At 46.7% G+C, this 27,581-nt stretch overlaps 1 protein-coding gene across 3 annotated transcripts in view; it reads left to right on the top strand.

Moving 5' to 3' along the window:
• Positions 1–27,581, top strand: part of LOC138267488 (hydroperoxide isomerase ALOXE3-like) — a 261,482-nt gene that overhangs the window by 170,222 nt on the left and 63,679 nt on the right. For all 3 annotated transcript variants that reach the window (XM_069216474.1, XM_069216473.1, XM_069216472.1), the window contains exons 2-3: positions 3,569–3,773; positions 23,239–23,323. In XM_069216474.1, coding sequence (XP_069072575.1) covers positions 3,569–3,773; positions 23,239–23,323 — 290 coding nt within the window. The remainder of the gene's footprint in view (positions 1–3,568; positions 3,774–23,238; positions 23,324–27,581) is intronic.

Raw genomic sequence — 27,581 nt, 5'->3', positions numbered from 1 at the left:
GGCATTAAACCTACAACCCTTGGGTGCACAGCAGGCACCATTTATTATGAAGTTACCAGTAAGTTAAATATGCAATCTAGGGAATGTCAGTTTCAGCATGTCTGAAGGAGGGGCTCAAGCACTTTACCCCTGGTTAGCAGGTGTAAAGTATACAGAGTTCTATAGCTAGCAAAAACAGTAAAGGCAAACATCTGGCACTGCACCACTCAAAAGATGGTCCTGTCCAACAATGGGTATTTTACAGTGATTTTACACACATTCAGGCACAGGGAGATTGTGCAACTTGCTTGGAACCACATAATATTGGCCCTATCGCAGAGATCAGAATTCAGACCTGGATCCACCTTCCAAAGGGGGAGCTCGAGCTGCAAGGTATGATCTCCTTTTATTCATTGCAACTCAAAAGTCTGAGTTTGCAGGGCAAATTCCTAGGTGCAAAAATATGTGCAAATTGTCAAAGCTCCTTATACCTCCCAGCCAGGTCCAGAAACAACCAGTTGCAATAAGATTTCCGGTTCTCTTCAAGGCAGGCCTAGCATTTCCTGTAGCCAGGTCCGACTTCACGCTTCAACTTCAGGAGAAATTTTTTTAATTTGGGAAGTAGGCTCTGCTGGACAGGAGATAGGGTCTTTGTCCTTGTGGAATGGTCTTGGAGTTATCCCAATACCAGTCATTGAGAATAAAGCTGAGGGCTAAGCTTTCCACTGTCCCTCTGAGGCAGAAGGAAATTTACACAGGGTATTCTTCATTTGATCTGCGCCATCAGTCTGGCTCGGGGCGTCCGACAGTTTTTAGAAGTTGAACCGGTCAGTGATTAAAGAAACATCCCAAATCAATTGAACGGTTTTTACAGCTTTCCTTGCTACATTATAGCACGGTGTGACCCAATGTTTTTGTAAGGTAAGTGCACTAGTGTAAATGCAGCTCCATAGATATGTGCAAATGCTAGTCATGATAGCTGCATAAAACGTCCCCAAACAATTCTTGCCTTATCTCCACCCTAAACCAGCCCAGTCCTGCTCCCAAACGATCAGTCTTTACCCACCCTCTTCAGGAGTTTTATTCCCAGCCTCTTCTTTGGAAGAGCTCGTCTAAGCTGGGAGTGTCCTTCCACACAGTCCTAGCTGGTATTGGCATGTTGAGACTTCGGTATGGCACAGTCTTTGTGGCAACCAGTGCTTACTTTCCGCTGGTGGTTTCCTGTGCGGGGCACTGGTATTTATTTTTGAAGACCGACACTTAGCTTTCTGCATCCAGCATTTACTCTGAGCTAAAGACACCTGGGAAAGGCGGAGGAAGAGGAATACGAAAAAGCCTCAATGGGAGAAAGCAGAAAGTTGCAGGAGTGAGCCAAGGGGGCAGGGAGTGGCTGTAAATGGATTATAGAGGCCTGAGAAGGCTTTAGGATTATGCTGTCTGTTCTGACTTTGCACATTTAACTGCAGCAGCCACATGTTTCAGAGAGATTTGGGCACGGCATGTTTTTATTTACAAACTAAGCGCTGGGGGAAAACATTTTATTAGACGTCTTTGAAGATGGGAAGTAAACTACTGTGCTTCAGAGATAATGAGTTTGAAAGTAGTGCAAACCTGCAAGCCAAACGGAGTTCCACTAAGAAAATTGATTTTTCCTTTTGTGTACAATAGATATGTAGGTCGGCTTATATGACTACATTTTCTACACTAATTAGAGTAATGCTTTAAATATTGTGCATACTAAATCAAACACTTCTGTAAGGCGTCATCTTCACGAAAATTGGCGTGGCAAAGTATGAGGAGGATTGAGCACGTTGGGTTGAAAAATTATTTGTTTTCCCATTTTTTGCTGTCACAGGAAAATTTGCTTGAATCGTCCACCCCCCCCCCCCCCCCCCCACCACACACACACACATGTACGTGTGGTGTGCCATATTCAAAACAGTTAGCCAACCACAGAGCGAGAAAGGAGCACATGCTTGAATGTGCATATTGTATGTTGTGTACGTTGCTGACCAAAAGTGGAACATTTCAGTGGTTTAGGCCATCCGAGCCAGAACTATGACATGGTTTTTAAACGTGTGTGTGTATATACTCATTTCAACAAAGCTATTTGGCAATTTACGAAACACTGACCTTTATGTGTGCACCATTGAGGATAAACCCCCCTCAAGCCCCCTTTTTATCAGTTTCTTTAATAGTGGGGTAAATCGCCAGTCTTTTGTAAAACACTTTTTGTAGGGGAGGGAATAAATGCGCACTTTTAATGTTTGAACCCCCATTTGTTTTTTGGCAGTGTGGGTTAACTTCTGGCCACCTTTACTTTTAATTAGATTCTGTCTTTATCAGATGTATTCATTTCTGGCTTGTTTTCTTAAATGTCTCTTCCTCATGTGAATGTCCTTGATAGTACACACAATTCAGCATGATTTTATTCCAAATATACAACTTGTATAGTGATGGGCTTTTTCAGTTCTCCACTTTTTAAATGCATAATTTTTGTTTTTGTACATGTAGTGGAACTTCAGTAAAGACTCCGCATAGAGTAGATAGCCAGTAGATCAAAAGAATGAGTTTTTTGTTGTTGTAAAAACTAAATTACAGTAAGAAATGTGAATTTATGCGTGGTATCTTGCCGCTGTTTTTTTTTTTTTTGTTTGTTTTTTTGTACCAATGTCTTGAAAGGTTCCAGCAACCACCTGGTAAATTCTGTCTGAAAACGGGTCGTAAGGAAGAGTTATTGTGACTTGTTTGACACTGTCGTCTTACGCCCTCCCAAATGAGATGTATAAAAATGTAGCTAAACTACCAGAGAAGGCTTCTCCTTAGGTTTGCCATGAAGATGTTTTGATTTGATCTGGTGATTACGTAAATGGTCCTTTTCTGAAAGGGTGTAGCTCTTTGGATAGAACAGCAGTTGCTGTTAAGAGGAGCAAAGTTGAACAAAATGTTGACAATGGTCATCTTTGAAATCAAATCCTTAACAGTATTGCTGTGGAATGTTATGGTTTGTGCCACGCTGTCCAGTTTTTAAGAGTTTGGAGATTGATCACATTTTCAGCAAAACCTAACAGTTTCCGTTTTAGTGGCTGTTGGATTAACTACTCAACACTTCATACAACTTGACTTTCTCTGGAGAAAATCCCTGGTATCCATTTTTTAAACTGCTTTTACTAGAGCCCGTTGCTTCATTTGTTTGGGCACTGGACCCCTTAGGACTACTGAAACAAATGGAATTTTGATTCCTTATGTAAAATTAGCAATTGAGACATATCAGAACTTCATTCCCAAGGCACTGTTTTGCAGTAAGTGGAATTTCTTCCAAAGTTAGGTAATCTTAACACTTGTTTTGGAGATGTTTAACCTGTAAGCTTGAACGTGTTTTTTAGTTGTTTGCCTTTGGGAAGAAATAAAACATGAGCCGTTGGTTTGCTTATTTTATTATCTACTGTAACATAAGGATAGTCAGAGGAAATTGAGCAATGGCGTTCTTGCTCATGTTAAAATGTCCTAGTGGCTGGTACATCTAAATAGAATATAATACAGTAAAATAACCAGTAGCTTTATGTATTTTTTTTGTTTTGTTTTTTAGACTGATGTGTACAACATCCATGAAAAACATGACTTGGGGGATATTCAACTCATCCGTCTTCACAAAGAGCCCTTTTCCTTCTTCCCTGAGGACAGCTGGTTCTGTTGCCAAGTTACTGTGGAATCTCCTAAAGGAAAGATCTACCATTTCCCCTGCTACCGCTGGATCGAGGGGTACATCACTGTGGAGCTCCCTGAAGGGACAGGTAAAATACTACTTAATATGAACATCGACATCAGGTTTGTGGACGGAGTGCTTATTCACTACTTGTAAGGGGATAATTATTTGCTTTATTTTTGCAAACTCAAAATAAGCCTTTTCTTGCGCAGATCCTGATAATTTGGCTAGAACAAGACGAAATTGGAGGTCAGTCTCATGAGTCAAGCTTTTGAATATACAGTTGGAGGATGAAAATTAAATTCCATCACATGACCACCCTCCCCAAACTTGAAGCAGCTTAAAGAGCCTCCTTCCAATAGGATGCATCTCTTTGAGATCGCACCTTTGGCATAGCCAGCCATTAGTTTCTCCAGAGTGGCTGCACCTGCATTGAAGTATGCTTCCTAGCTAAATCTTAATTTATTTACTCGAGCAATATTACGACTAATCTACAGCTACAAATGTACTACAGCTAATCAGTTATCCAGGAGTTGGACAGTAAGGGTTTCAGAGGCTCCTACCCTTACACTGGAAAGACCCAGATCTACATATATAAAAGGTATTGTTGGGGCACCATGGTTCTGTTGCTGGCTCCCAAAGAATACATTTTCAACAGTTGTGACTAGATTACTTTAAAAAGTCAGTTTAAGCCAAAACCTTGGAAGCTCTCCAGTTGAACTCTCACGTTTTTAAAAAACCAAGATCAAGTTTAGTGGTCACAAGGATGTTGATGTCTATTTCAACTATTTGACTATTTTAGCAGCCCTTTGTGGCAGCTAATTCCTGGATCCTGCTAGTCTCATTCTCTACTGCCATCACCCAAGTCCACCTCTCATCCTGCCCTTCTATCACCTTCCCGCTCCACACCTTTTTTTTTTTTTGACCAAATTTCTCTGAGGCGTAGCTAGCCAAATTCTGAGTGCCAAACTGAACCCAAGGCTCTCAAAAATGACTTTACTGACCTAGTGTACCCTTTGCCCACCTCTAGAAGGAACCATTGTGTTTTGCAGCTTAAATGCACTATTGGTCTTATCTGTAAAAACATTACATTGAAGTCAACTAGGTGTTTTTCTAAATTCATAGCTGATCCACTTGTTTCCTACACTAATAAATCAATGCAGTGTCTCCTAAAATTAAACCTAACGAGTCTCAGTACAAAGAAAAAATCAAAATGCATAAAAAAAATTCAAGGATATATATATATATATATATATATATATATATATATATATATATATATTAAAATTTTATAGTAGGGGGCATTTTTTCCATAGACTTTTTTTATTTATTTTGCCAATAACCTTTTTCAAACCTATTACTTTGGTCCGTTGAGTTGCTGTTCTGACATTTTCGTGGTGATCTGTCAAGCAGAGGCAGACAAAAAGGTGGTGGTGGGGGGGGGGGGGGGGGTCCCAAAACACTGTCCACATTCTATGTTAATGGGATTTTTCAAATATTTGATCTCCACTAAAGACAGAACTGCTGAATGGAAATACACCAAATTTGGCAGAAGGCTAGCTCTTGGTCCAGAAAGCATGCCTCTTGTGTTTTGGTGTAAATCCCTTCAGTAATTGGAGTTTAAAAATAGATATCTTGGAACACGGGTCCTTCGGGGATCCAACTGTGCCCTTACTGATATCTGATTGACTGCAAGCACTTCAACAAGGAATTGTTGCCAGCCACCTTGAGACTCTGCTTTAGTCCCACAGAAAAGTGAAAAATAAAGGGGCCAGGAAAGGGTCATCCTGACCCTTTAGCTCTGGTGCTGGACTCCCAGAGGGACCTCTCCAGGACTAAAGTGTTGTGTTTTTTTATTTTATGATTTTTGTTTTTTTAAATGCCAGAAAAATCAGCTCTGCTCTTTTTCTGATAAAGACACAAAACAAAAAATAATGGGTGCTTCCTGCCACTTTCCTTTAATTAGCCCTGGGTGCACCAGGTCCCACAGACCTTGGGTGTTTTAAAAAGGGGTCGCACAGGGCTGTTTCCCCCCCCCCCCCCCCATCCCCCCCAGGGCTTCTATCAGCCCCACTCACCACTACCTGCCTGTGGCTAAATACACTAAGGAGGCGGCGTGCCCCCCTCCCTCCCCCTGCTGCCCCAGGGACCACCACCACCTACCTGGAGCTGGATTTAAATAATGAAAGGGTTTTATCACGGACCTCCTGGCAACCACCACCTCAACAGGGCTGTAAGTGTCAGACTGGGCTGTGCCCTCCCCCACTCCTTCAGAGCCATAGATGGCCCTGGGGACTGCCATCCCCAGAGCAGGCTCTGGGACATAGATGCTTTGCTCAGACTCTCACCCTCATTGTGCACTAATTACCCCACAGATTACAGCACTCATGACCTGATTAGTAACATCAATGATAATATCAATGTAATATTAGTAATCATTGTGATGAAAAAACTGTGCATGGTGGGGTATGAGTTATAATTGCTTTAGGGCACGAGTTATAGTTACTTGAGAACTATAACAGGTGGATTTCTAAGGTTTTGAACTCGTAAAATATGAGCCTAAAGATAATATTCCTTGTAACCTTTAGTTTTTTTGAGTGGCTATACATATGTTTATAGATATATAGATACATATGTATATGAGATATATGTAGATGAATTACCATGAAACTCCCCAAAAAAGTGCTACTTTGTGACGAGTTTGAGCATGGAAAGTTTCAGTGAGTCAAGAAGGGGTGGGAGAAAAGTCATACCAAAATGTGTTTGCCATTTCATTTTCCTGTAGGAAATTTAGAAACTGCTACAGCTTAAATCACTCAACAGATTTATGAACAGATTTACACCAAATTTGGCATATGTGCTCTTTGTAATTCGGTGTAAATCGGTTCAATAGTTTTTGAACAATTAATGCTCAATAGCGTACTATATAGAGATGTGGAGCCTCACGCTTGAGTACTTTATAAAAATGTTTTTTTTTTTGGGGGGGGGGGGGTGGAAACCCAGTGTGGACCACCCCTGGTGGGGGAGGGCAGACATGGGAGTGGAAACGGAAGTATATTTTCCCCCTGTGGTGCGGCATAAGTGTCTCTTCAAAGGTGGGCAGGGCGTACACAGCCTCTCTTCCCAAGCCTCTAAAGTTTCCCCCCCAAACCCAGGACCCCATTCCCCGGGGCCATAAATCTAAGTGAAAGGGAGGGGCACAGCACATCCACTTCACTGAGTCTGTAATGGCCCCAGAGACCCCATTCCCTGGGGCCAGCTCAGTAGCCATGTACTGGGAGCCAACTCCTGGGACAGGACATAGGTGGTCATTACAACCCTGGCGGACGGTGTTAAAGGTGCAGTAATACCGCAAACAGGCCGGCGGACAAAAAAAAGGGAATTATGACCCTGGCGGAAACCGCCAACAAAGACAGCCACTTTAACACTCCGACCGCCACGGCGGTACAGACAAGCAGCGCGGCAGTCACCGCCAACAGACCGGCGGAAGACAATGTACCGCCCATAGTTTTACAACCCGCCAATCTGCCACCTTTTCCTGGGCGGATTCACTGTGGATAAAAACACGACGGAAACAGTTCCTGCAATGGGAAAACGCTCACCTTAACTCATCCCACGAGGAAGGAGGACACCATGGAGCTGGAATTACAAATCCTACCTGCCATTCTCTTCCTACTCATCTACGAAGACCTGCGGCGGCGAAGACAACAGTGAGTACTGCACCTACGACATAGGGGAGGCAAAAGTCAGGGACACACACACACGAAACACCCCCTCCCTCGCAAATTACAACACACACCAATGCATGTACAAACATCACAGTAACAACCTACAACCCCCCCCCCCGGAAGAATGCAGAGACAAAACGAAATCAGCTCAAACATTGTAATGTATCAATATACATGTGTCAAATATATACAGATATATATAAACTCATACAAAGGTATATACATTACGAGAAGCAGTGCAGATATGCATGTCTCAATGTCTGTGCACCAAAAATGCATGGGCGAGGCCCACACAAGATACCTGTCCACAAACTGAGAGACCACTGCCAGGGCATCAGAGAAAAACAGGCACCTCAGGGGGAAGGGAAGGGGGGGGGGGGCGCACCTCAGCCGGATTACAGCACAATGCCACATCCACGATGGGGCTCCATGCCCATTGATGTATCCTGGGGAGTGCAAAGCCAGTCTCACAAGTATAGAACGGCCTCCACTGGTTCTGGAGGGGGACTGGTGCCCAGAGTGCTTCATCCTGTGAAGGACAGAGGTAGTGGATGGATCTCTCCACTGGTTCTGGAGGGGGAATGGTGCTCAGACTGGTGGGGGCAAAAAGGTCAACTGCAGAGGGGCAGTTTCTGATGAACACTGGGATGGGTAGCTGGAGGGGGCTGGGAGTGGAGTAAGAGGAGGTGGTTGTAGGTGTCACTTTAGGTGTTTTGGGTGCAGGTACTGGAGGCTGTCGTGAGGTGGATGGATGTTGGGTGTGTGGGTGCCCGCATTTGTGTACTTTGGGAGGGGGCGTCACAGACACACTGGGAGAGGACACGGGACGTGTAAATGGGAGTGGTAGTGGTGAGTGCAGGTGAGCGGGGTGTGGTGGTGGGTGTTATGGTGCAAGTCCTGGTGCCTGTAGATGTAGTGCATGCAGGTGAGTGTAGACGAGACTGGGAGGGAGACGACTAGGAGGGGGACACAGTGGATGTTGTCTGCATGTGGGTGATGCTTGTGTGTGCGCGCCTGTGGGTTGTGTGGTGCCTATGTTTGGCTGAGCTACTTTTGGGTGTTGAGGTGTATGCATGCTTGTCTGATGGTGTGCTTGGGACAGGCTGGGGTACAGGGATTGGGTCTGGGTGGAGGAAGTTGGAAGGGGGAGGCTGGAGACGGGGACAATGGCTGCCATCAGTGCTGTGGCCAGAGATTGCAGGGTTTGAAGGGCAGCCTGACCAGAATGAATGCCCTCCAGGAATGTATTACTGTGTTGCAACTCCCTTTTCTACACCCTGGATGGCATTCACAATGGTAGACTGCCCAACAGTGAGTGACCTGAGGAGGTCAATGGCCTCCTCACTGAGGGCAGCAGGGGTGACGGGGGCAGGGCCTGAGGTGCCTGGGGCGAAGGTGATGCCCACCCTCCTGGGTGAGCGGGCACAGGGCGAAAGCTGAGGGGCTGCTGGTAGGGGAGGTGGCGGCTGTACCTGTAGAAGTGGGGGGCACAGATGTTGTCGCCACTACAAGGGAGCTCCCATCGGCGGATGAGTCAGTGTCGCTGGTTGGTGATCCGGTGACCGACGTGTAGCTCCCCTCGCCCTCCATCCCACTGGTGCATTCTGAGTCTGTGATGTGGCCCTCCATGGCCATGTGGGATGCAGCTCCCTCGTGCCACTGTACCTCTGCCTGATGATGCTGATGCACATAAGAATAGGGAGAGCAGAAAAAGGTGAAGGGGAAGACCGAAGAAAGACAGGTTGAGTGCATGGCTTACCGCTACCGTTGGCGGACACAGCAGCCCCCTGCACTACGCCGTGATCTTGGCCTCTACAGAAGCAAATCCTGCGATCTGGCCTACATGCCTATGGTGGACATCTGCACACATGGATACCACAGGGGCATCTATACCTCTACTTGGGCCACTACTGAGGTGGGGTGGAGTGCCACATGCCCTGCATTACGGAGGGGCCTAGCCTACGTATTTCTGCCTGGCCTAGGTACACCCACAGCACTCCTCCCTCAGCCAGTAGCGTGTACTGGGGAGGACTAGTCTACTAGTTTCTCCAACTCCTGAGCAGTGAAGGCAGGGGCCCTTTCCCCAGACGCAGCAGCCATCATTGCTTCCAGACCGAGGTCACAGCAGCACTTGCAGTGTAGGTCCTCTCCTGTCGAAGGTCAGGTATCGAGTGATTGAACAGGTAGGAAATGGCGGTGATGTCCGTGGCAGTGCGTATAATCCCCGCCGGCGCACCTGTTCATTGGCTCCTGGGACCCATAGGGTCCAATGTTAACCAATGCAGCATTGCGCCGCGGTCTACGACCACCTACCATGACGGTGTGCAACGCCAGCGCAGTTACCTCACAATCCCATTGTCCCAGTTTAGAGGTCAGGCAGCCGCCATTTCAGGGGCCCACATGGCTTCTTTTACTACTGCGTCACACATAGCTAGGCCTACACTCAACACATAGTGTCGTGTTCTGTGGATCTGTGGGAACATACCTGGAACTTTTACTCTGTGGTCGCTGTTGTCCTTCCTAGGCACCGTCAGCTAGGACAATTGAGAAGATGGCGGAATCCTCCGGTGTACCGACCGCTGGTGACCTGTTGACAATGGAGGAGCGACATTTACTCGTCACCTACAGGTTTGACCATGCCACTATCCAGGAAGTATGTACCCAGTTGGAGCCAGACCTGATATCGCCAATCCGCCATCCCGCTGGAATCCCCCCTGACGTGCAGGTGCTGTCAGTGCTCCATTTCCTTGCGAGTGGGTCTTTTCAGACCGTGGCCATGGCATCTGGGATGTCCCAGCCTATGTTTTCCAACTTGTTGTCCAGAGTGTGGCTGCCCTGCTGAAACATGTATGAAGATACATCATTTTCCCTGAGGTGGAGGATTTGGCTACAGTGAAAGGTGACTTCTATGCCCTTGGACATATCCCCAACATCATAGGTGCTATTGATGGAACCCATGTAGCTCTGGTTCCTCCCCCAACAGGAGTGAACAGGTGTACAGGAACCGGAAGAGTTATCATTCCATGAATGTACAGATGGTATGTTTGGCCGACCAGTACATCTCCCAGGTAAATGCTATGTTCCCTGGCTCAGTGCATGACGCCTACATCCTGTGGAATAGCAGCGTCCCTGATATGATGGGTCAACTCCAGAGGCACCTTGTGTGGCTAATATGGGACTCTGGTTACCCCAACCTTTCCTGGCTATTGACCCCAGTGAGGAATCCCAGGACCAGGGCAGAGGAACGCTACAATGAGGCCCATGGGCGGACTAGGAGGGTGATCGAACGCACCTACGGCCTCCTGAATGCCAGGTTCAGGTGCCTCATATGAGAGGTGGTTCCCTATTCTACTCACCAAGGAAGGAATGCCGGATCATCATCGCCTGCTGTATGCTTCACAATCTTGCTTTGCGACGCTAGGTGCCTTTTCTGCAGGAGGATGGTCCAGATGGTGGTGGTGTGGCAGCTGTGGAGCCTGTGGACAGTGAGGAGGAAGCTAAGGAAGAAGACGACAACAGGGAGTCAGTCATACAGCAATATTTCCAGTGACACATGTGAGAACATTTTTTCATTTTTACCATTACATTCACTGTCACACCTCTTCCTCTATCCTGTGTGTAATTTCATAGCATTATTTGGTAACTGAGTTGTACCTTTCCATTACGATTTCACAGGTGTGGTTACCAACGTGTTATCTGCTTGCATCCTTTAAGGACTTGTGATGTGACATAGGTATGTTGGCTTTACAACTATAAACTCATTTTGACATTGTCATTGATACATTTTTTCCAAATCACAGACTGACTCCAGATTGTTTTGTGGTTCAAGGGTGTTTATTTAAGTGCTCAAAAATGGAGGGGGGTTGTAATATGGTGATGGGAGACATGGAGGAATGTCCGTGGCAGAGTCCAGTCCATTGGTCACACAGGTGCACTGGCCATATGGGCTTTGGAAGTGGAGCTGGGGTAGTTAAAGTAGGGACAGGCTAACAAAGTGGGACAGTGGGAGGACAATCAGGGTGGTCTCATTTCCTGGCGGGGGTCTTGCCATCTTGCTCTGTCCTGTTCCTGGATCTCAGGGACCGCTTGCGTGGTGGTTGTCCGTCTGCAGGGGGTGGGGTGCTGGTGTGGTGGTCCTGTGGCAGGGCATCCTGTCCACTAGTTCTGGCGGAGGTGGTGGGCAGTTCATCGTCCATGCTAGTGTCAGGGGCCCCTGGGAGTGCCACGGTGTCCCTGAAGGTCTGCTGTATGTCCTTCAGCACCCCTACGATGGTGCCCAGGGCAGAGCTGATGGTCCTGCGCTCCTCCCTGAACCCCAAATACTGGTCCTCCTGCAGGAGCTGGCTGTCCTGAAACTTGGCCAGGACCGACGCCATCGTCTCCTGGGAGTGGTGGTAGGCTCCCATGATGGAGGAGAGGGCCTCGTGGAGTGTGTGCCCTTGGCCTGTCCGCCCCCTGTCGCACAGCAGCCCTCCCAGTTCCCCTGTGTTGCTGTGCCTCCGTCCCCTGGACCGTGTGCCCACTACCACTGCCCCCAGGTCCCTGTTGTTGTTGGGGTGGTGGGTTATCTGTGGTTCCATGTAGTGGACACACCGCTGATTGACGTGTCCTGGGTACGGAGGTATGGACCCGCTGGGTGGGAGCTTTGATGGTGTTACCAGAGGGTGGAAGGTCAGTGTTGGGCTGTGCCTGTGCAAGGGGAACCGACTGTCCCGAGGCCCACGATGGTCTGGGCTGGTCATCAGGATCCAGTAGGGCAGAGGTGCTATCCGTCACTGTGTGCCTCTTCTGTGGGTGGAGTGGAGTTGTCTGGACCCTCCAGTGTGGTGACGGTCCTTTGTGATCCTGCAGGGGCATAAGTGCATGATTATTGCATGTGTGTGTATCATGGTGTGCAATGGGTGGCTCACCGTGTACCCCAGTGCAAGCATTCCTGTGGGGCGGGCTTGTGTGATGATGGTTGGGGGGGGGGGGGTGTTCTGGGTATGTGCAGTGAGCATGCTTTAGTGAGGGGTGACCATGCTTAGTTGTGTCATGGAGGGCGTGGTGTTGGGATGTGTGGTTTGTGTTGAGTACATTAGTGAGGAGTTGTAGTGATGGGGGAGGGGATAAGAGTGGGGGTGTGTATTAGCATGCAGGTAGGGTGGGGGATATGATAGTTAAGATTTGACTTACCAGTGTCCATTCCTCCACCGACTCCTCCGAGGCCCTCTGGATGCATGATGGTTATGACTTGCTCCTCCCATGTTAGTTGTGGGGGAGGAGGTGGGGGTCCGCCGAACCGCGATGTTGTTCCTGGAGACCGCTGAATGCACCTTCCCCCGTAGGTCGTTCCATCTCTTCCTGATGTCCTCCCTATTTCTTGGATGCTGTCCCACAGCGAAGACCCTGTCAACTATTCTGCGCCATAGCGCCATCTTCCTGGCTATGGATGTGTGCTGCACCTGTGAGCCAAATAGCTGAGGCTCTACCCATAGTATTTCCTCCACCATGACCCTGAGCTCCTCCTCGGAAAACCGGGGGTGTCTTTGGCGTGACATGGGGTGGTGTAGGTGGTGTGTGGGGTGGTGTATGTGGTGAGTGTGGCGATGTGTGGTGTGTGGTGTTTGGTGCATGGATGTTGTGTGGGTGATGGTATTGTCTGTGTGGTGGGGTTGTCTATTCTGTGCTCTCTCTGGCCTTCGTTCGTGATTTTTTTGGTCGTAGGGGTTTGTGGGTGATGTGCGTGTGTGGAGTGTGGGAGTGGTGTGGGTACGTGTATCAGGTGTGTGTTTCGAAATGTCCAATGTGGCAGTGTTTTGGAGGTGTGTGTGTATTTTGAGCACAGCAGTGTGTACTGCCAATGGAATACCGCGGCTGAAAGACCACCGTGTGGTTTCGTGGGTCGTAATAGCATGGGCGTGTTTCTGTTGGCGTGGAGGTTTTATTTTTGCCAGTTTAACACTGACCTTTGGTGTGGCGGACTTTTGTGGGTGTCTGAATTTCGGCGGATTCAGATGTGTCATAATAGCTGTGGTGGAATTCCGCAGCCGCGGCGGTGTATTGGCGGTCTTCTGCACGGCAGTAAGCGACTTTTACTGCCAATGTTGTAATGACCCCCATAGTGTTTTCACTGCCTGCACTAATACAGGCAAGGAGATGTGTGACTTTGCTTTGCAGGAGCATTTTTTGATTTCCCACTAAGCGTTTAAAAAAAAAAAAATATCATGATATTCACTGAAAAAACAAAGGTTACAGGGATGTTAGTTATTTTAGGGATTTACTCATAAAAAAACCTTAGAAATGCAGCAGTTACTTATTTCAAGTAAATGTAATCTGCACCTTACAAAGCAATATGAAATTTAGGTCTCATCTAATAAGTGACTACATGTCTATCCACAGAGTTAAAATGCCAAGTTCAAAGGTATGTTGTGTTATGCTTTAATTGTTCGATAACGAACAGAGGGAGAGGAATTCTGGACACTACTTAACCCGGTCTGTGCCTTGGACGATGTGACTTCGTCCAAGGCTACAGTTCCTGTGTGCCTTGGGCAAGGTCACCTCGTCAAAGGCACACGGGATCTTGGGGGAGCGCTAGCGCGCCCCCCCTGTGCACCCCCTCCCCCCCACAAGGCGGGGATGGAAGGGGAAGACCTTCCCCTTCCCCCCCCGTGACATCAGCACGCAAGCGCGCACTGATTTGTCACAGGGGCCTCCCCCATCGTGCTGGAAGAAGTGCAAAGCATTTCTTTTAATCACGTGGGGGTGGCCCGGAGGGGCTTCAAAGGGAAGGAAATGTATTTCCTTCCCTTTGAAGTCTCTCTCCCAGGGTTTCCAAAGCCGGATTGCTTGCAATCCGACTTTTGAAGCCCCACTAGACACCAGGGATTGTCAATTTTTTTCAGAAATTGACATAAGGGAGCGACCCCTTGGGTAAAGGTCGCTCCCAGGGGGGGGCATTTTTTGGGAAGGCCTTTTCTGCCCCCGGGGGGGGGGCAGAAACCTCTAGGCACAAGGGATCTTTTATTTTTTTTTTAAGGGGGAGCGACCCCTTAGGCAAGGGTCGCTCCCCTAGGGGGCAAATTATATTTAAGCCATTTCTGCCCCCCTTGGGGGCAGATGGCCGATTTTAGGTCAATCTGCCCCAAGGGGGCAGAAACCACTAGGCACCGGGGATTTGTTTTTTGGCGCCAATGTCACGCAGGGGGAGCGACCCCGTAGGCAAGGGTCGCTCCCAGGCAGGGGGGGTTTGGTGGGGGGATGGGGATCAAATTTATTTTAGGGCATTTCTAGGTCTCTAGTTTTCAGAAATGCACAGGTTTGGTAGGTTTCCCTAGGTGCCGGCTGAGCTAGTGGCCAAAATCTACAGATAGGCACTTTGCAAAATACAGCTCTGTTTTCTGTCAAAAAAATGGGATGTGTCCACGTTGTACTTTGGGGCATTTCCTGTTGTGGGTGCTAGGCCTACCCACACAAGTGAGGTATCATTTTTATCGGAATACTTTGGGGAACATAGATTAGCAAAACAAGTGTTATTGCCCCTTGTCTTTCTCTAAATTTTTTCCTTCCAAATAGGAGTGTGTAAAAAAGACATCTATTTGAGAAATGCCCCGTAATTCACATGCTATTATGGTCACCCTGGAATTCAGAGATGTGCAAATAACCACTGCTCCTCAACACCTTATCTTGTGCCCTTTTTGGAAATACAAAGGTTTTCTTGATAGCTATTTTTTACTCTTTATATTTCAGCAAATGAATTGCTGTATACTGGGTATAGAATGAAAACGCACTGCAGGGTGCAGCTCATTTATTGGCTCTGGGTACCTAGGGTTCTTGATGAACCTACAAGCCCTATATATCCCCGCAACCAGAGGAGTCCAGCAGACGTAACGGTATATTGCTTTCAATAATCTGACATTGCAGGGAAAAGTTAGAGTAAAACGTAGAAAAAAATTGTATTTTTTTTCACCTCCATTTCAATATCTTTCTTTTTCAGTTATTTTCTGTTGGAAACCCTTGTAGGATCTACACAAATGACCCCTTGCTGAATTCAGAATGTTGTCTACTTTTCAGAAATGTTTAGGTTTCTGGAATCCAGCATTGGTTTAATGCCCATTTCTGTCACTGACTGGAAGGAGGCTGAAAGCACAAAAAATTGAAAAAATGGGGTATGTCCCAGTAAAATGCCAAAATTGGGTTTTCTGATTCAAGTCTGCCTGTAGCTGGAAGCTGCTGAGTTTAGCACTGCAAACCCTTTGATGCCATTTTCAGGGGAAAAAACCACAAGCGGCCACTTTTGCTCATTTTTTTGAAAAAACGAAATTTTCACTGTATTTTGGCTAATTTATTGGCCTCCTTCAGGGGAACCCACGAAGTCTGGGTACCTCTAGAATCCCTAGGATGTTGGGGAAAAAAAGGACGCAAATTTGGCTTGGTTAGCTTATGTGGACAAAGTTATGAGGGCCTAAGCACGAACTGCCCCAAATAGGCAAAAAAAGGCCTGGCACAGGAGGGGGAAAAGAACTGGCAGCGAAGGGGTTAATATGGGGCAAATTATTAAAGAGGCCACAATCTTGCACCGTACATACTGACAAAATATTCTAATCCTAAACGATGACTTGATACAGTATGGTTGTCTTTAGGTTGGTAATGGAGATGCACCGACTCAGGAGGTGATAAATTAGAAACAATCCAATGTGGAAATCAGAGGAGGAAACTCTTTACCTGCGTTTTTAAATACGACCTGCTTTTGAAATCGAATATTACAGAGTAGAGCTTCATCCCCTCTGCCCCCTTCTATCACTATCAGAAGATTACAGAAAACTGCCCCATCTGTTTGCCAACAGTAACTCATTACAGTGTCATTTTTCATGTTACGGATTAGTTTTAGACTAATTTGGGGTTAAGCAAAGCAATACTTTGATTACATTCATAAAGTGATTCTAAAGCACATTGCAGATTGCATTAACAATCAATGCAGATGTTGCATCAATTACAAAAAGGTTTCAGCTTTTAAGCTGTAGCTCATAGCTACACTCTGTAGACTTCCTTAAGTTACATAGTTTTCTGTTACGTATATATTTTTCTCAACTCCCTTCCGAATCCCTCCAGCTGTTGGGTGTCACCCCAGTATTCGTCCCTTGTGGCACATTTCGAGTTTAAACTGAAAGCAATTGTCTATTTTGTGTACAAAAGGTAACTAATGCTAGATAGCTTGTTGGAGTACAACCAGTGTCCAAGGCAGAACTTTCTGGACATTAGGTATACATGAACTGTTGCATCTTTCTTCTTGTCCTATTCAGTATTTCAAACCCATTATATTGTTCTGGATATTTAGGTAAAGGAGATAAATACATTTTTTAACTCGAAAGACCAACCCTAAATATTTGTCCTACAGCCAGGGCCATAAAGAATTTATCCCCTGCACTACCTTGGTTTTCTGTATTTGATTCTTATGTAAAACTTTTTTTCCCTGAAGGAAAAGGCTGCATCTCATGCACAAACATGTACTGTTTTTATGATTCTGGCTTGATTATTGGTGCAGGGAAGATGCCCCAGCACCTATGGACTTACGATGAGCTGCAGCTCTCAACAAACCCCTTTAATGCTACACATTTTTGTCTTTCTGTGGTTGCTTGTGATAGACATTCCCTTGAAGAACAGGAACTCAATAGGCAAATGCCCTCAAAAAGGAATCCTGACATTTGCAGACCAAAACAATAAATTGGCAATTCCTTTTCAAACAAATTGGTGAAAGGGAGTAAATGAGTGCCTTGATGAAAAGGGAAAGTAATAGAATGACAAAAGGTATGGGAGAGGAACCACTGAAGTTTTAAATGTTCTGTTCTTCAAAATGATGCAAATAGACTCTCTGGAAACGTTTAAAAGTTGTCAAATGAAGAGCATCCTGTTCTCGTGGCTCACCTGGGAAGACTGAATGCTGAATCTTAGTTTAGAACCCTTCCATAGGATCAAATACTGGAAAGTCCGAAAATGTTCCACTTTTAAACCTGTAAAAGCAAATGTGCTGGTTCCTCTGTGTGGTTGAACATTGTGTGGTACGGATCTGAAATTGTGTGGTTATTGGAGCAGGATCCAGGTACTGTTTCACACCGACTACAGTTCTGATGTGAATAATGGATGAACAACTCTTGTTGAGGATTAAGCCACACTCTGATTAGGACCTCCCCTGTTCATGGTTAGTGGGACCAGCATTCGGCCCTTCAGTTGGGTAGGGTGAAAGGAAGTGCCTTCTTGCGACAGTACCCATGTCTCCAGTACCCCAGGGTACCCTGGCCCTGCAACCTCACCAGTTTCCTGCTGCCGCTTACCACATGCGGTTTTCCTGCTGCCATGCCTCCCAGCACCCCTCCGAGGACCTATTTAGTAAATGCGGCTTCGGTGTGCAGGCCCTTGCAAGCTCCTCCCTCGCTGATATTTGCTCCTTGCTGATGGCCAGACTGCTCCTTCTCCTGAGATGGCCCTCACCACCCAGCACATCACTCCGGCTTGCAACAGTATGCAGGTCTCTGGTGCCCCAAGCCCAGTGCACTCGACAGTTTACCACCATTTTCCGCAACGCTGTTTTCCCACTTCCCCTGTGCCCCTCCCAGGACCTATTTAATGGAGACCACAGCAGTTGTGCCCAGTGGGCATGCCACCAGTGTGCCAAAGTAGTGCCAAAGGAGAGCCCATCTGTGCCTGTCCATGCCTGGACTGTGCCCAGCACCAGGAATGTTGGTCCTCCTGAATCCCATAGGTACTCTGTTGCTGATCTACACACCCTTGACACCAGACAACTGTGGACTCATCTGCTCACGCCACAGTGGGACTCTTCACCTGTCTCCACTGCCGCTTCACTGCCATCTTAGGACTGACCACCCTAACAGATTCCCTCACTTGGCTGTCACTGCTGCCAGAGTATCCCTTGCATTGATCAGGCAGCATCTGAGTTGAGACAAGATTGCTGTTCAAACATGCCACCGAAGTCTGGGACACCATTTCCACTCTTGCCCGACTTCTTTTACCACAGACTTGACTCACTGCTACGTCAGCCCCCAACTCCCAGCCACTACAAGATGACCGTGACCGCAACAACTGACACCGAAGCAGCATTGCTATCGTACACAAGGAAGCAAACATCTGCACGACTATCGAAGACAAAAGCATGCCATTCATGAAACACCTGAACTTCTAGCTTCACACCGATGGCAAAACTATCTGAGGCACAATTGCATTCAGACCCTGGGATTCCAAACAGGCCTCAGCTACACCATCACTGAATTAATCACCCTGCTTGCCATTCAACCTAAACACTATATGTTGGGAGACCTTATCTTTCACCTAGACGACCCCACAGACCCATCTTCACCGGCCTCCTGGAACAAATGGACACCATTAGCCTCACACAGCTGGTCTCAGACACCACATGAAGCTGGACACACACGGGACCCCCATCTTCATGTCAAGCAACAGAATCTGGTACAGCCACACCATGGAACTCACCTGGTCGGACACTTGAACCATCACCAGTTCCCCCACGCCACCATATTGCCCCTTTCCACGGCTGCAGGAAAGTTACTCAGCACCAATGGACTGATGTCCTTAGCCTCTTCCAGCCTGGCACCTTCACCAACCTGAACCAGACTGTGAACTTCAACACTTGGATCACCTACGCCCCTGACTGAGTTGCCCCCACCATACAAGCCAACTGATATATCCCAGAACTCAGTGTGACGGAATACAGATGCAAGAACACTTACCAGCACCTACTCAAATCAGTGAAAGTGTCCTGACATTGACAATGGTTCCTTGGTCTGGTTGGCCCTGGCCTTGATGCAGAGTTCAAATGCCCATCTGCCACAAAACTCAATTCAGCCCTCACAGGACTCTGCAACCCCCTTCCAGAATGATTACACATCAAGATAGCCACCATTTACAGAAACTTTGAGCCACTGACCTCACCATCCCCCACACCTGGGAAGACAGCTGCTGGCCACCCGCATACCACATGGGAACAACTCAACAAACACCAGGACTTTAATGAACTCCATCCACTCGGGTGCACACACTGATATGGTCCCCCCCCCATTAACTCTTCAACCTCGGGAGCGACTATCAACCACCACCTCACCATCCTCAACTCCTCCACAGCCATCTTCTCTGATGCCTAGAAACAGGTCTGCCGCCCCCTAAAAAACTCCACATACCTCAACCTCCAGAACTATGGCCCCCCATCTTGCTGCCTCCAGTCACCCTCCAAAGGCCTGGAGAAGGCCATCAACCTCCAACTCACTGAAGAGAAACCACCTTCTAGACCCCTCCCAATCTTGATTAACTGCCAACCACAGCACTGAGACAGCCCTGATTGATGTGACAGATGACATCTGTACCCTACTCAACAAAGGAGAAGCAGCCACCAAGATCCTTTTTGACCTCTCCGCTACTTTTGACAGCCACTCACCACACTCGTCAACTGTCTGCACAAGATCGGCATCCAGGATGACTCACCAAATGCCCACAGCGGATTTCTTCCTCGTTACCTCACAGCCCAAGCACACCATCTGTGGTGTCCCGCAAGGCTCATCCAGCAGTCGCACCCTTTTCAACGTCTACATGACACCACTAAGATATTGTCGGAACCTTCAACATCCTCTCCTATGGTGATGACACCCAGCTCATTCTCTCACTCCCAGCAGACCCCACTATAACAAACCGCTTTCACAACTGCAATAAGACCGTCTCGGCCTGGAAGAGAACTGGCTGAAGCTCAACACAGAGAAAATCGAAGTTCTGATCTTCGGCAGACACACTTCCCTCTGGAACAACTCCTGGTGGCCATCAGAACTTGGACCCACTCAGAAGGATCATGCCTGAAACCTTGCCATCATCCTTGATAACCAACTCCATGAAATCTTAGGTCAGCATCATTTCCTCAGCCTGCTTCCACACGCTTCACATGCTCTGTAGAATATTCAAGTAACTACCCAGCAGCACCAGGAAAAATGTGACACCGGCCCTCCACCAGCTGTCTTGCCTATGGCAATGCACTATGCAGGCACCACCGGGGAACTCAAGACTTCAGATCTAGATAGCAGCAGCCAGACTGATCCTCAACCTGCCCAAAAAGACCCAAATCTCCTAGCACCCGAGACACCTCCACTGGCTCCCCATCCAGAAGAGATGCCTCTTCAAGCTTCTGACCCATGCCTACAAAGCTCTCCATGACCAAGGACCGATGTCCATGATACACCACCTAAACATCCACCAACCATCCAGAAATCTCCACTCACCTTGGCCTCTTGCACAGACACAATGCATCTGCTTCTGCCACACTGGAGGCCAATCTTTCTACCACCTCGCCACCAAATCCGGAACGCCCTTCCCCTCCACCTTTGAATCGCACCCTCATTGTCGTAGATCCAGGCCTAGAGTTCCTTCCTGAAGCCTGCCAGAAACCCTCAGCCCAGTACCTGGATACCCTTGTGGGTGAGCTGTGCTTTTATAAGTACAGTTTGACTGGGGAAACTAATTTAGACAGTATGCAAGTGACCTCACAGCATGTGAAATCACTGTGCGTGGGCCTCATGTTACATCACAGGAAGTGACTCCACAGGAAGTGGCATCTGTAAAAGAATCAAATTGGATTTTAAATGGCTATTCATGTAAATACTCCATCCGATACAGCTGATATTCTTACAGTGCATGCTTTTATATTGAACCAAATCAAAAGCTGATAGTTTCTCTTAAATGCATGTAAAATGATACGCTGTGTGCCTTTGTTTCCCCCCCTCACTGCTCTGGCCCCTAGGTATTAGGCTGCCCATAACCCCCAACCAGAATTGTACTTGGATGAAAGAGCTGATGGCCTTTAAATCTGCCCTTTGTTTTGAGCCCACATGGAAGGGGAAAAGACCCCAAAAAACCTGCATGCTGCTGAGAACGGTCAAAAGTGAAGACACTGTTGAATGTGCCCTGGTTTTAGAAAATTACCCTGGTACAAATTCAGCTTACTTCGCTGTGGCCCAGATACATAGCAAAGGAGACCGTGTTCACCCTGTGAAAATAGTTGGTGGACTCAATCTATCTGTTTGTACCCCTGAGTTGTGCTGTGCAAACTATAAAGTGGTCACCAGTAAATCGTCATGTCTACTATTTGTAGCCACAAAATGAAGGGCTAAAAAACATGAAACGTGAGTATTATTAATGAGCGTATACATCTACCATGTAAAAGCTTTGCTAAAACAAGGGTCTGCTTCATGTCATCTTGGTCACACACAGAGCGGACACCTCCACTCAACCAAACTACTCCGTGCACACATGCCCTTCATATGCAGAACCAGATCTGGTGTTTAGGCCATGTACCTTGCTTTCAAAGCCTGGAATGACTTACCCCTCCACATCCGAGCCGCCTCAGTTTTTCAGTTTCACAAGAAACTGAAGACCTGGCTCTTCAAATAGTTCTTCCCTGCCTTGGCCCACACCACTCTTGTTTTTCAGCACCAGGATACCCTCCTGGGTTTGTAGTGCACTCTAAAAATGCCTAGAACATAGGTTTCTGCATCCCAGCTCATCTGCACCAGCTTCATACAAATAATCAAAAAGTACAAAGCCCTCGGTTTTGTGTGGCAGGGAAGATTGTTCTGCTCAGGGAAATTTTTTAAGTAAGGTTTATTTCCTCACCACCACAGCTGTACATGCCACGCTCCAGCTGACTTTACAAGAACCTTCACTCAGAACTCTAATGTGCTAAAGAAATTCTATAGTCTTAATTATGCAGTGAGAAATAACTGAGTGCACAGGAGTACACCACATTTTGTCATACCTTTTACTTCAGAAATCCAACAGGCATGGCAATGTAAAGTGTTTTTTTTTTTTTTTTTTTTTTTTTTAAAAGGTTGGGATCTAATCTGATTCATTGAAAGCCTCCCCTTGTGTGTGTGAGGGGGGGTAAATGGTAGGGGGGAGGAAGCGCGGGGTGGAGGTCCTTAATCGTAAGGGGCTGGGTTCAATTGACTAGTCTGGCTTGATGGTGCTCCAAAATCAGGGGTATTGCACTGCCATAGATCTTTCACCGTTTCATGCTCTTCTATGGTCCTTAATAAATAAGGAGGGTGGAGGATCAGAAATGTGTGGCTGGGGAGCTGTGTAAGGCCAGTTTCTGGAAGTATGCTGAGCCTTTGCCCCACTTTGATTCATGGACTGAAGAGAACCTTGGATTTGTTCCTGAACTTTACTGGAAGCCAGTGAACAATGTTCAGTAAAGGTAGACATAATCAAGCTGTCCCTGAAGTTCATGTGCAACCTTAACTGCCTGGATCTGTATCTTGGCAGTAAGGTTCAGAGAGGTTAGCAAAGCTGATGTTGCAGTAGTCCCAACGTGCTGTGATCTGGGCTCTTCAATACTATTTTATGGTCTGCTGGAAGCTCTGGAAGACTTTTTAAAGTATGGGAATCTGGAGAATGATAAAACTGACAAATTTGTTTGGCGAGGAAAGAGGGAGTGGTGTGGATGTTTGGAGGGTGTAAAAGGGCCTCTTTTCCAGAGTCAAAGGTATCCTTTTGTTTTCGATGAAGACAAACCTGGGAAGCAAACACACAAAATAAGCATTAACGCTGTATTGAAGGGAAATGTATGACAACTGGTATTTGAGAATTCCAAATGTCTTGCTTGTTAGTCCTATTGTCTACCTGGACGGGTTAATCAACCGTATCAGATCTTTATTTCTTGCATCCCATTCTAACGCATATGCCTTATAATTGTTTTATGTGATATTTTCCATTTATTCAATGAAAGACCTCCCTGAACATAACACTTTTTTTTTCTTTTTTTACTTTTTCGAGCAGCTACTCTGGCCTCTGCAGACGTTCACAACCCCCTTCTCCTAAAGCAGAGAGAGAATGAGCTGAAAGAGAAACGAGAGATCTACAAGTGAGTTATTCTATGTTATGGGAACTTATCTAGTGCTACAACTTTAGCAACTGATATATACAAATCTCCCTTCCTGTAGTGTATAGGCAGTCCTAACATTATATCATAATACTGTCAGCACTTTAATGATGACCTTTTATACAGGAAAAACTATTAACAAGTGATTTATAATTTCTTAAGTAGCTACATATTGAGGAGTATTTATGGGAATGTTTTTGGTGGCGAGGTGGTCTTTCACTTCAGTCAGTGATAATCTGTCGAATTAAACAGTTTTATTTGTGGGTGATCAGTTTCATTGCACACAAACTCTGGTTGCGCACTTTCACTTCTGAGAGCCCGCCACCCCCACTCCCTTGCATCATTATTGCACCTGCTGATCAATGTGTAATGTTTAAGGAGGGCTGTTCCTAATAGGAGAAAAGGGGCACTGCAGTCCTTTGAATAGGATGCTAGTGAGAGGGTGCAGAACCCACCCCACATTACCACACCTCAGATACCCTCAGCTTTGGGATCATTCTGCAGAATATACCCTTCGGCTACTGCCTCAGTGTTCAACCCTCTCCCAAGTGAACTTTGTACTATAAGCACCTCCTGAATCGATGTATGCATACATACAAGGGATAGGCCTGGCAGAGGCAACTGCTCCCGTCAGGATTGAGCTGGTCTCTACGGCAATCTGACAGGGCCCCAAAGGCTCGTCTGAGGTCAGTGTGTGGGCGGGGGTTTAGGCTGTTTGGGGGTCTGTTTTATGGCAAGGTTTCTACTGTATCTCGAATTACTACAAATATTGCATGCAGTTTCCCATACCTTGCAAAACCTCTGTACAACCTGTTTTTACAAGTTTCAAACTTCCCTGATTTACAAATCTGGGCCACATTTAGCTATCTGACTCGCTAAAGTGAGCCACTTTAAATTTGGTGCCTGGACCTAATTTTTGTTCCAGTTTGACCCTGGTCCCTGTTGCGTCCTTTCTAATAAAATATTGCAACTGTACAGAAACACTTGTGCTTTAAAATGTTCTCAGTGGCTTATTCATACCTGTCAAGTAGCACACATCTGGTGTTACGTTAATGCATTTTAGTGCTGCTATGTGCATCACCGCACTACAAGGCATTAGCTATGAATGTTGAAGCTCCTCCGACCTCTTCAATGTGCGACAAAGAGCTGCAGGATATAATTAAACAAAAGCAGCCTGTGTTCTTCAGCTTGCTCTACGCAGCTGCCTCAGTCAATTACCAGCCGAGCCCCATCAGCCTGACCAAGAACCGCCCCTTACAATCCGCACGGTCTGGCATCCCGTGGCCCAAGTGGCCCGCCTGAAAGGTGCGCTCTGGCTCCATCTGGCAGACACTGTGGAAGCACGTCCGGTTGGTACAGGGGAGTCCAGCAGACTGTTCAATAGGGCGTCGTCCGAGTGTGGGCAAGAATCAAAGATGTGGCTGACAAGGACAAAATACTCCATAACTATTTTGTTGTTTCACATTCAGGTAACTGTATATAAAATAACAAACACCCCAAATGAAAGTTAAAGTATTTGGTGGGAAATGCACTTTATGTTATGAAGAGTAATTGATTAACGCAACCACTGCGAGGCTATGTGTCTGCGTGGAGAGTGAGAAACCAAACTGAATCCATTTTGGTGCAGTGGGGAAGAGTGACGTGAGTGCTTTCTCGTTGGCAAGAGGAGACAGTCGATAGGTAGGACATTTTTAAATTATATTGCACACTGTGAAAGCGAAGTGTCCCACATTTGGTGCCATGTCACTTGTATCCAAGTTGAAGCCATGGACCTATCACAAGTAAGCAATCTGAAAACTGTGGTTATTGTTTATATCTAACTTGTGTTTCACATATTAGTAAAAAATATCCATTCAATCAGCCATGCCAGAAAGGTATATGGAACACCAAGTACTATTTAATCTTTCCTGCTTTTTAAAATTTTTTAAAAATATAATTTGTAAGCAGTTTGGGGGCGATGGGGTAGAAACGAGGGGGGCAGCAGATGGTTAAAATGGGTTGAAACATTTACACCAGGTTGTGTTATGGGTGCACAGTACTGGTTAGTACGTCTGCATGTTGCCTGACCATAAGGAAATGCCCCAGTTTGCATGTTCACCCCCACATTTTCGGACTGATGCTGGTTTATCATCTCAGCATGTACTAAGGCCTGCTTACTAGACTCGAGTGCCAGTGTTCCAACCCCTTACAAAGTGTGTCTAATTTGGTACCCCCAATTTGAGCAGACTGACTTACTTAGAAGTCCCTAGTATGTGGTACCCAGGGCATGTAAGGCATTATCTCCATCCCAGGCTGCACCATTAATGATGCCACCCTGGGTATGACAAAGTACAAAATGGCTCCCAGCCTGCCATTGCAGGCTGGAAAGGCAGTGGTAACACTGCTAGTTCGATTTTGCCATTCAAACCAGTGGCAAAGCCTCCACTTCACCTAATAGATGGATGTCTTCCCTAAGGAAGGCCTATAAAGCTCTAAGGGGAGGGAGCTGTATATTAAGTAGGACATGCATTTTTAAATGTCTTATCAGCAACACTTCCAAATAGTCAATGGGGTTGCTAATTCTTCCACAGCAAAATGACAAACACAAGGTTACCAGCTGACTCCTCCGTCCTGGCTAAACCCAGAATGGGACTACATAGTTGGTTACTGTAAGGTATCAAATTAATTGTGGCATTAAACCTGACTTGATACCCAAGTTTAACTTAGTCACTATCGAAGAAATGCAACTTTTAGAAAGTTGCCACTCTGTGACCCCTATGCCCAGTGGTGGCCAGTGACCGTTTGAGACCAGTCAGCTTTCTGCCCTCCTGGAGAGTGGTGTGAATGACTCCGACTTGAGAATAAGAGCCTACTACAGGTTGAGGTGTCCCCTCCCCTTTGCAGGAAGCCCCTCAGGGTACTAGCCCAAGAGGTCAACTTCAAAGGCAAAGCTGCCTTATGGTGGGCAAATGGCAGTCACACTCCTAAAGGACTGTCCTTTGTTCAGGTAGACAGGCTGGCTGCAGGGGCAGAGAGGGGCGACCAGTGTCCAAAACGTTTTTTCTGTTGGCATTTAGCCCACAGGTAGTCACACCCCTATGGTGGGCTACCAAGCTCCTAACATCCAAGGAATGGTGCAGACAACTTGCTAGATGCCAAACCTAGCTGGAAAGTCATCACCATGAGTGAGGGGAGCTGGTAGCACATTTGCTGATGACCACAGCCACCCTCCAAGGCACTTTTTGGGCATAAATATGGCACCCTGAACCTCCGATTATTCCTGAACTGGACAAATGATTGAAATACTGCCCTGCTGACCCCTGGATGTGGGAAAGAGGCTGTCCCATTTGCTGGGCTGCACCTGCCACAACTTGTGTGAAAGGCAAGAGGACACTGCCTATTGTCCCTGGCTTGGGCAAAAGTTGTGATCCAGATGAAAGTGACTCAAAGATTCAGTCAGGTGGCCCCCTGGAACCAGCACCAGGGACAACATAGCTGAAGTACCACAACTTTTCCCAAGTGGCTACTGATTTGACGAGTTATTGCTGCTGGGTGCCCCAAGAGACTGATCCTCAATGGCCAAAAGTTGCCCCCTAGTATGCCAAACCTGGGAGTATCATCTGAGTCCACAATGGTTGCCCAAGAGGGACAACCGTCTCTACCTAAGGGTGTTGCTGGGACTGCTGTGTAGACCGGTAGGAAAGCTGCAGCTGGCCTTCTACTGTCTCAGGAGTTTGCCACACACGTCGGTCCCTCAAAGTCACCTCACCCGTGAAGTGAGGCATAAGACCAAAGAATACCCCATTGACTGCATAACAACCAGAACATCATTGAGCATCTTCAATCTCCTGCATCTGCAGCATCAGAACCACTCCATTAAACTCAGAGGGTTGTATTGTAAAGCTTGGAACTTGACTGGATAACGCTTTGATGGCCAGGTAACTTTCTAAATGCTCTTCACTAGACCCCAAGACATCGTGTTTGATTTTGTTGTCCAAGTGGCACTAAAGTCGCCCAACACAACTCTTAAACTATACTGTTACCAATGCTTGTTTGCAGTTGCAATAAGATTTAAGTTTTCTTTAAAAATGTTTATCTACGGAACCCTCCAGTGGATTTTGCTCATGCTAATCTAAAAAAATCATAATGTTTTTATAAATTGGTGTCAGATTTCGTTTGTGTTGTGTGGCTTTCTTTTGTTCTGGTAGTGTTAAATGCTATATACTAGTTCCTTTACGCCTTGCTGGTCAAACCCACAGCT

Source organism: Pleurodeles waltl, chromosome 12 (genome assembly GCF_031143425.1).
Source record: "Pleurodeles waltl isolate 20211129_DDA chromosome 12, aPleWal1.hap1.20221129, whole genome shotgun sequence".
Taxonomy (NCBI): domain Eukaryota; kingdom Metazoa; phylum Chordata; class Amphibia; order Caudata; family Salamandridae; genus Pleurodeles; species Pleurodeles waltl.
The sequence above is the reverse complement of the archived record's forward strand: the minus strand, read 5'-3'. Positions and strand labels throughout refer to the sequence as shown.